General features: G+C 48.8%; 2 protein-coding genes across 2 annotated transcripts in view; both read left to right on the forward strand.

Annotated features, from left to right (window-relative positions):
• UFC1 (ubiquitin-fold modifier conjugating enzyme 1) overlaps positions 1 to 1,984 on the forward strand; it is a 5,746-nt gene extending 3,762 nt beyond the window's left edge. Inside the window, exons 2-6 of the mRNA XM_006895486.1 lie at positions 534 to 601; positions 822 to 885; positions 1,299 to 1,375; positions 1,607 to 1,697; positions 1,904 to 1,984. Of these exons, the coding sequence (XP_006895548.1) occupies positions 534 to 601; positions 822 to 885; positions 1,299 to 1,375; positions 1,607 to 1,697; positions 1,904 to 1,984 (381 nt within the window). The remainder of the gene's footprint in view (positions 1 to 533; positions 602 to 821; positions 886 to 1,298; positions 1,376 to 1,606; positions 1,698 to 1,903) is intronic.
• A 1,955-nt stretch (positions 1,985 to 3,939) lies between these two features.
• On the forward strand, positions 3,940 to 8,612 carry USP21 (ubiquitin specific peptidase 21). The gene is made up of 12 exons (XM_006895487.1): positions 3,940 to 4,539; positions 5,323 to 5,382; positions 5,553 to 5,673; positions 5,868 to 5,979; positions 6,155 to 6,310; positions 6,760 to 6,824; positions 7,062 to 7,165; positions 7,350 to 7,436; positions 7,704 to 7,777; positions 7,996 to 8,108; positions 8,194 to 8,308; positions 8,522 to 8,612. The coding sequence occupies exons 1-12, from the start codon at positions 3,940 to 3,942 to the stop codon at positions 8,610 to 8,612; spliced, it is 1,698 nt and encodes a 565-aa protein (XP_006895549.1).
• The last annotated feature ends 530 nt before the right edge of the window (positions 8,613 to 9,142 follow it).

The raw sequence follows: 9,142 nt of genomic DNA on the forward strand, positions 1-9,142 counted from the left end.
TTTGAATCCACCAGATGCTCTGCCGGGGAAGGAGGGACAATCTCCTCCTGTACCAGTCAGATCTGATTTGATGGTACACTCACACACACAAATGATAAAAAAAAAAAAAAAAGAACTTAGCTGTTAACCAAAAGATTGGTGGTTTGAAGCCACCATTTGCTCCACAAGAAAAAGATAGGGCAGGACACTGGGAAGGATTGGTTGAGTAAAGTAGGTAGAGTAGAAACCTTTATGAAAGCCGTTCCACAAAAATTTACTGTCTTGGAAATCCTATGGGGCAGTTCTGCTCTGTCCTTTAAGGTCACAATGAACTGAAATTGACTAGGTAGTTAACAGGTGAATTGAGTGAAACTCAGTCTTCTTTGCTGTACTCTGTTAAACCCCTATTTGCCAATGTGGTTTTGTCTTCACCTTTCTTATGTGAGAAAAGTCGTGAACATACTATAGAAAGTAATTGCACACTTTTTCCCTGAGGGAAGGAAGACTGCTCTTGGTCTCAACTCCTCCTCAGACGCTTCGTTCTTTTCTTTCAGTATGTGGAGAACAACAAGAATGCGGACAATGATTGGTTCCGATTGGAGTCCAACAAAGAAGGGACTCGGTAGGTAAACCCCTTTGGGAGGTAGGGAGGTGGGAGGCTTAACCTGACTTGTGTCATTTGACTTCCTGAATCCCACTGCCAGGACTATTCTGCTTCATCTTAAATGTTTCCATTTCCCTTATTCAAGAGCTCCCGATCTCCATCCCACAGTGAGTTTCCCAGGCAGATATAATTTGAGTATAGGAAGAATGGACAGATTCTTGTTTGGTCTTTGTTACAGGTGGTTTGGAAAATGCTGGTACATCCATGACCTCCTCAAATACGAGTTTGACATCGAGTTTGATGTGAGTGTAAAGGAGTGGGAAATGTGAAGATTGAGAGAAGGAGAGGAATTAGATGATTATTAGCAAGCTAAATTAATTTGGAAGGACAAAGAAAACATTTAAAATAAGAGGGGCAACCTGAAGTTTGAAGGAAGCTAGCAAGCAAGATTGTTTGTTATTGTGTACGATACGGAACCGACCCATAGCTGACCCTCTGACGGGTTTTCAGAGGCAGTTAATCACACGGGAGGAGATTGCCCATCCTTCTTCCACAGAGAAGCAAGAAAGATATGTTACAGTTATCTCCATGTCCAGAATCCTGCTTAGGAAGTGTGCGGATCATCTCACTTCTACCAAGAAATATACATGACTGATTAAATTAGTTTCTTTCTATCCTGATTATCTGTTTCATTAAGATTTTATAATTCCTCCAGATTCCTGTCACGTATCCCACTACTGCTCCAGAAATTGCAGTCCCTGAACTGGATGGAAAGACAGCAAAGATGTACAGGTAGGACTGAATATGAGATGAGAGAGGGTCAGAGAAGACCTTAAGAAAGAACTTGGGAGGTTAAAGATATCCCCAGAGTCTACTGGCCTAGAGGGACACCCAGTTTCTCTCTGCCAAGACTAGGTTAAGGACTTTACTGACTTTGTCCTTAATTCTGATTGCTAGTAGCCTTTCTGTGTTCCTGTGAGTTGGCAGTGCTTTAAATCTTACATCATGCTCCTCTTCTAATAGGGGTGGGAAAATATGCCTGACTGATCACTTCAAGCCTTTATGGGCCAGGAATGTGCCAAAGTTTGGACTAGCTCATCTCATGGCTCTTGGGGTAAGTTTGATGTATTTGATATATATATATAGGGGTGAAAAGGCTCTGAGTAGTACACGAATAGTAGCCAAGATTCAATAAGTAATGGGAGTTTTGTCTTTTGAAAGTGATCCTCCCTTTAGAACCCATATCCAGGAAGGAGCTTCTGATGGGACAAGAAGTGTTGACTTGCTGGAAGTAATCACAGAATCTCCCTTGTATTGCAGCTAGGTCCATGGCTGGCGGTAGAAATCCCAGATCTGATTCAGAAAGGTGTGATCCAGCACAAAGAGAAATGCAATCAATGAAGGAGCAAATCACTGAGGAAGAACAGAGGGACCTTTGACAAATAAGGTTTCTTATTCATCTAACTGCTTTCCCTTTCTCCCTTCCATTCCTACTTGGAATTGCAGCAGGCCATGCTGGGGAAAACCAAAATGGTATTGCTATTGAGTTTCTAAGTTAGGCTGCAGAAGAGAATGGAAAAGACTTGGACCTTCGAAAACCAAGAGGCAATTATAAGCCCCTCCCCAGATGAAGCTATGTAAGATCCTGGGGTAACTGAAAGTGGGGACATAGCCTTTTTGGTTTCTGGAGATAACCATTAATAAAAGCTGTTTTCTCTGGTGGCCTGCGGTGCTCATTGGTGTCCTTTAACAGAGTTTAAAAGCCAAATACAGCTAAACTGGTTTGAGAGGGAGGGGAAAGTCAAGGATGTGCTGGCCTAGATCTGGAGATCATTCTCCAGAGCTCTGACTGCAGCCTCTGCCCTTTAACTGTGAGCTGTGCTTCTCTCCATTGCTTTGGCCTGCAGGGAACAAGAGAGGTTCTGCAGAAGCAGCTCTCTGCTACTACTACCCTCCTCAGGGATCTGTCCGGTACTATATGGAGTGCTGGATTACTTCTTCACTGGTCTGCAGGCTGAATCCAGGCTCTCCAGTTTCCTATTTATTGGTGCACCCATGCAGTCAGGGCAGGATCTGGATTGCAAGCCTGGGGCCCTACTATGATTGTCACATCTCTATGCCTACAGGCTCATAAGATGGGGTTATAAGAGTGTATACCTCAGTCTTTTCTTTGGAGCAGTGGTTTACAGACCATTCTGGGGCAGGTTGGGAACTACCGGCTCTAACGTTGGCTGCGTTTCCATGGTGTTGGCCGCGGAGCCAAGGGGGCGGGTTCACGCAAGTGCTGAACAAGAGGGTGGGTGGGAGCCGAGTGTGGGTGCGCAGGCGCTTTGAGAGACAGTGAAGCCGGTGGCCCGGCTCCGGGCGGGACCAACAAAGATGGCGGCGGTGCCTGCGGCGGGAGCGATCAGGACGGCTGCTGCGGCTAAAGCTGCAGCCGGACCCGCGGAGGGGCTGCGCGGGGGTAGAAGGGGGTGGCCCTGAGCTGGGGCCTGGCCCCGGCCGGCCTCCCCCGCCGCCTCTCCGGGGGACAGGTACGGGCTGGGGCATTATGGTGTGGAGGCCAGTGGGAAGGCTACTCCAGACCTGAGGGCATGGTTTCCACAAAGGCATAGTCGCAGTGGGGCCCATAGGGGCTTGAGAGAACTGGGCTGGCGGGACAGCATCCCTGGACCGTGGGGAATACGCCGTCGGACCCTGTAGCCAATCAGCGGCCTCGGCCTTTCTGCCCTCGAGGGGGGCGGACCCAGCTAAAGACTTGACGGGGTGGGAGAGGTGCTGCAGAGAGTAGGGGTCTTGGAGTTGTGTGCTCTCCATCCCCGACTCAGCCATACCCCCCCAAACACATACCAGTAGAAATTTCGAAGGTGGGGGAGGGAGTGGATAGCAAAACACCCGTTTGATCGACTTCCTTTTTAGCACTTAGGTGCATGTTTCAGAGGGTGGCATGCTATATTTTGAGCTGTTTTGCTTACGTACACACCACTATGTGACCAGAGGCCCTAAGTGTCCAGGGGCACATCTCACTAGGCTGAACAGTTATAGAGGCCTCTCCCATGAGCTTATAAAGACAGTGTAGATACTGGTTTTTATGTGTGTGTGTGTGTGTGTGTGCGCGAGAAAGTAATACAAAGGGGTAAATTGGTGGGTGGCTGGAATTCATGCATTTATTTCCTCAATAGATGTTAAGTATTTATTTACTCTGTGAAGAAACACTAAGGTAGGTACTGAGGATGTAATGATAACTGCATAGTTGCTGCACTCACTTTGAGCTTATAGAAGACAGTAGGGGAGCCTAGTACAAATGTTGATACCTCTTTTTCTCCTCCTCCCAGGTCCAACCTGTGGTATACATCATGCCTCAGGCTTCTGAGCACCGCCTGGGCCGAACCAGAGAGCCATCTGTTAATGTCCAGCCCCGGGTGGGATCCAAGCTACCACTTGCTCCCCGGGCCCGCAGCAAGGAGCGCCGCAATCCAGCCACTGGGCCAAACCCTATGTTACGACCTCTGCCTCCCCGGCCAGGTCCCCCTGAAGAACGGCTCAAGAAATTGGAGCTGGGACAGGGACGGACCTCAGGCTCTCGTTCCAGAGGCCCCCTTCGGGCAGATCATGGGGTTCCCCTGCCTGGCTCACCACCCCCAGCTGTGGCTCTTCCTCTCCCATCCAGGACCAACCTAGCTCGGTCCAAGTCTGTGAGCAGTGGAGACTTGCGCCCAATGGGGATTGCCTTGGGAGGGCACCGTGGTGCAGGAGAGCTTGGGGCTGCATTGAGCCGGTTGGCCCTCCGGCCTGAGCCACCCACTTTGAGACGCAGCACCTCTCTCCGCCGTCTTGGGGGCTTTCCTGGACCACCCACCCTGCTTAGCATACGGACAGAGCCCCCTGCCTCTCATGGCTCCTTCCACGTGATATCTGCCTGGTCCCCTGAGCCATTCTACACTGAAGAGAAGTTGGTGAGGACATACCAACGCATGTGACCTTCCGTGCTCCTGTTCCTCTGTGCCTGCATATTTTTTTACCAGTACATGGCTTCCCTGTTCAACTTTTCCACAATTGTCTTTCTCAACTCATTTTATCAGTTTAGATACTCTTCTACGCATTACTACTGAGCCTAATGGACTCATTTCTAGGCTATCCCCGAATCCTCCACATGGTGTATTGTTTGAATCCCCAGGGAATTAGCCCAACTATTTGGAATTCTTTCTTGAGCCTCTAGGCTCTTCCATTCCCTTGCTGCACCCTCTCCCCTCAGACTCTCTCAAAGCCTAATTAATCTCTGGAGCTGAAGTGGGGCGGACTCAACACATCTAAGCTAGTGTTGTTGCCTATTTCTTGTGCTAAGCCAGCTAAGCAGATTGCAGTTGGAGCTAGCAGGAGAGGGTGTAGGACGGGGCCACGGGGGCAGGAGGAGGTTTTGGGGGCAGCAAGGTGGGGGTTGGGAGCAGCTGGGCAGCCATGCCAGTGCTTGGGGAATTGCCCCATGAGCTGCAACGCAGGCTAGCTTGGCAGAGGAGTAAGTGGGGAATAGGTGGGACAGCCATGGCTGAGTCCGTGGTACACACAGCTGTGATGGGTTTACTGTTCATGGCCAGTGAGGTAGGGAGAAGTGGGGGAAGGAGGGTTGAGTTTGGGGAAAAGTATGTGTGGAGTGAGTGAGGCTCTGGGCAGAATGCTGTTGCAAGATTGGAGTATCAGGTAGGATATGAGGGACCTGCTAACTATGCTTTAATCTCCAGGCTCATCACACGCTACTGCTTGGCTCCGGTCATGTTGGCCTCCGAAATCTGGGGAACACGGTGAGAGCCATTCTCCTCTCCTTGCTCTCCAGAAGGAATGTGAAATGGTGCCAGGCATAGGGAGCATGTCAGACAACCAGCTGACTTGGGAAAAGCATAAAAGAAGCTTTTCTCATACTTCTAGAGCACTGATCTAGGGAGATAATGGCAGTGTCTCTACTATCCCCCAGTGTTTCCTAAATGCCGTGCTACAGTGTCTGAGCAGCACACGGCCACTTCGGGACTTCTGTCTGCGAAGGGACTTTCGGCAAGAGGTGCCTGGAGGGGGTCGAGCCCAAGAGCTTACTGAAGGTGAGTCCCCTTTTCCCTGACCCCTTTACAGATTCACCTGTGACTGCTGGTGCCCACCCCAACTCTTTAAAAGTTGTGTCTACTTTTCCAGTACCGGCTTTTCTAAAAGTTACTTCTCACCTTTTGAGTCTCTTCTTTCTTTTCACTTCCAGTCATTAACCTTTGTTTCCTTCCCCCAACTCCTGCCCCAATAGCCTTTGCAGATGTGATTGGTGCCCTCTGGCACCCTGACTCCTGTGAAGCTGTGAATCCTACCCGATTTCGAGCTGTCTTCCAGAAATACATTCCCTCTTTCTCTGGATACAGGTGGGAGAGCTGGAAGGAGTGGTATTTTATTCCTTCCATTTCTGGGAGTATAGCCAAATGGGTCCTGACAGCATAGTTCACGGTCTTGAATTGACATTCAGGAAGGTGGGACTGATGTTGGGTAGGGGCTGGTGTCTCTGGTCCTCAGTTGTCCACGTTCTTTGTTTGGCTATAGCCAGCAGGATGCTCAAGAATTCCTGAAGCTCCTTATGGAGCGGCTACATCTGGAAATCAACCGACGAGGCCGCCGGGCTCCCCCAATCCTGGCCAATAATCCAGCTCCCTCGCCTCCCCGTCGAGGAGGGGCTCTTCTAGATGAACCAGAGTTGAGGTAAAGGTCATCTCTTCTTCATTCGTAACTTATCAGCAGGCTTCATTTTGAGCTAGTCAAGGCCCAGGGAACCGCTTTAGCCTGTGACATGGTTTGAGAAGCATCACAGAGGAGGAGGAGGAGAAGGGAGGCTGCAAGGTGCAGATGGAGGTGGAGGATACTGCCAAAGATGCCCCCATGTTGAAGGAGGAGAGAATAATTCATTTTAACGAGGAATATAAAGTCTTTGAAACTAAGTGTGGGAAGATAACATATTCTCCCATGTCTGCATTTCTTTCTTCTCAGAAGGTTCTCTGAAGCATTACTCCTTTTGCCTCTTCCTTGAAATTTAGGGAAGGAGCTGAGGTTGGGTGGGCTCCAGGGTTTTACTTCATTTAAATAGTGTTAGGAGAGCACTTAGTGTTCCTGCTGTTTCATGGATATTCCTCACTTCCTTTCATCTGTGGTAGTGATGATGACCGAGCCAATCTAATGTGGAAGCGTTACCTGGAGCGAGAGGACAGCAAAATTGTGGGTATGGAGCAGGGTAAAATGAGAGGAAAATATCTGGGGCATACAGAGTTAGAAGGAAAAGAAAATTGATATCATCAAAGGGTGTGGGTGATGAAAATATGGAAATGGTATGCAGATTTGTAATTAGTGTTGTTAGGAAGGGAGGGTAAGGCACTGGGGTGGGAAGAGATAGGAATTCAAGAAAACGTTGCAGACATTGGCCAATGACTTTTTCTTCTGGCCTTTTGCTTCTGCCTAGATCTGTTTGTGGGCCAGCTGAAAAGTTGCCTCAAGTGCCAGTCCTGTGGGTATCGCTCCACGACCTTCGAGGTTTTTTGTGACCTGTCCCTGCCCATCCCCAAGGTGGGATTCCAGAGGGTTCCAGTGCTGGATGGGACATGAGTTCTGTGACCCAGTCCTGGTCACCCCCAGTGTGTGGGAGGAAACCCTGGGGATGACTGGCGCAGCATGGAGGCCTACATGATTGAGAAGAATGGGATAAAGAAATTAAAAACGTGCTGACTTTTCCTTCTCTCTTTATCTGCAGAAAGGCTTTGCTGGGGGCAAGGTATCTCTTCGGGATTGTTTCAACCTTTTCACCAAGGAGGAAGAATTAGAATCGGAAAATGCCCCAGTATGTAGGGGTTTACAATGGATTTAATAAGGCTAGGAGACCTGGTGGACTCTTAACTGGGTGAAAGGGGTTACATGATGCTTTAGTATAAAAAGTAGTTTATGTATGTCTCAGTTTGTGTTGAAGACACAGAATGCCTAGTACTCACTGGGCAAAGGGGAGTGGCCAGAAGATACAGAAGTAATGGGGAACATTTTCAATTTAGTATGTGAGTCAAAATGTCAGCTGAGGTGAGAAACACATTAATATTATTTTACATTTATTCAGGTGTGTGACCGATGTCGGCAGAAAACACGAAGTACCAAAAAATTGACAGTACAACGATTCCCCCGAATCCTCGTGCTCCATATCCTAATCCTCAAGTTCTTACTTCTCCTAGGATACCTCCCATTTAGTCTATTTGCAGTGGCTGGACATTTGGGAATTGATATTTCTTTAAGAAAAACCTGCCAACCCATCTTTCTCCTCCATATTCTCAGTGTGTATTGGGGGAAGGGAGAAGAAAGCATTCAGGACTCCAGCCCAGCTCAGAGGTCTCCCAGATGCTCCTTAACCACAGCTTAGATTTGAATAGATTTTCTGCCTCCCGTGGCTCCATCAAGAAAAGTTCAGTAGGTGTAGACTTCCCACTCCAACGACTGAGTCTAGGGGATTTTGCTAGTGACAAAGCAGGTGAGTTTTGAGAGGAAGATCCTGTATAGTCCCAGGAGGGAGGCACACCTCTAAGAGTAGAACTTGATCATCTCTAACTCCACAGGAAGCCCCATATACCAGCTCTACGCCCTTTGCAATCACTCTGGCAGCGTCCACTATGGTCACTACACAGCCCTGTGCCGGTGCCAGACTGGTTGGCATGTCTACAATGATTCTCGGTGAGAATAACCTTCTGTCCAATTCCTACCCCTTCCCACTGCAGCCCTGACTCCCTCCCCTTCTATAAAGCCCCAGGAGAACAGGGTGTCTGGTAAAAGGAGAGGTAAGGTCTCTCCTATTAGCTCTTCCTGGGTTCTGAAGGGTTGAGTCTTGTGGAAGAAGGAAATACACAGAAATTATCACAATCCCTTTCCCATCCTTCTTCTTCCTAGTGTCTCCCCTGTCAGTGAAAACCAGGTGGCATCCAGTGAGGGCTATGTGCTGTTCTACCAACTGATGCAGGAGCCACCCCGGTGCCTGTGACACTCCCTTTAAGCCCCAGCACCTGTGAATCCCTTGACATCCTTAAGCCCCAGACTCCCCATTTACCTCAGAGACGTCTATTTTTGTGTCTTTTTAACGGGGAGGGGGGAGGGGGTGGTTGTAGCTCCCATTATTTTTTTTATTAAAAAATACCCTTCCACCTGGAGGCTTCTTGACTCCTAGCCCTATGTACAGAACTCACTAGGCCTGTGCCCATGTACAGCCCCCAACCCCTCTGCAGTCTCACTTTTTGTGAATAAATTTATTAAGAAAAGATGATGTCCTTATTTGTATTCATGCTTTGAGGGGTGAGGGGGTGGGAGATGTAGAACTGGGCTGATTTGTAGTCTTCCAGCAGATGGGGGCGCTCTCAGCCGGAGGTGGGGGCGCAAAATAAACATGTGGATACCCACATATGCCCAAGCAATGAAGGTTTAGTATTAGGAAGTGGGGGCGGGAAAGATGGCAAACTTCAGCCTCCTGAAACCGGGGAGACCTGAACCAAAAATGCAGGCACTGAGAGGACAGGT

This window comes from Elephantulus edwardii, unplaced genomic scaffold, assembly GCF_000299155.1.
Source record: "Elephantulus edwardii isolate Elephantulus edwardi_28Jun2011 unplaced genomic scaffold, EleEdw1.0 scaffold00168, whole genome shotgun sequence".
NCBI classification, from domain to species: Eukaryota; Metazoa; Chordata; class Mammalia; order Macroscelidea; family Macroscelididae; genus Elephantulus; species Elephantulus edwardii.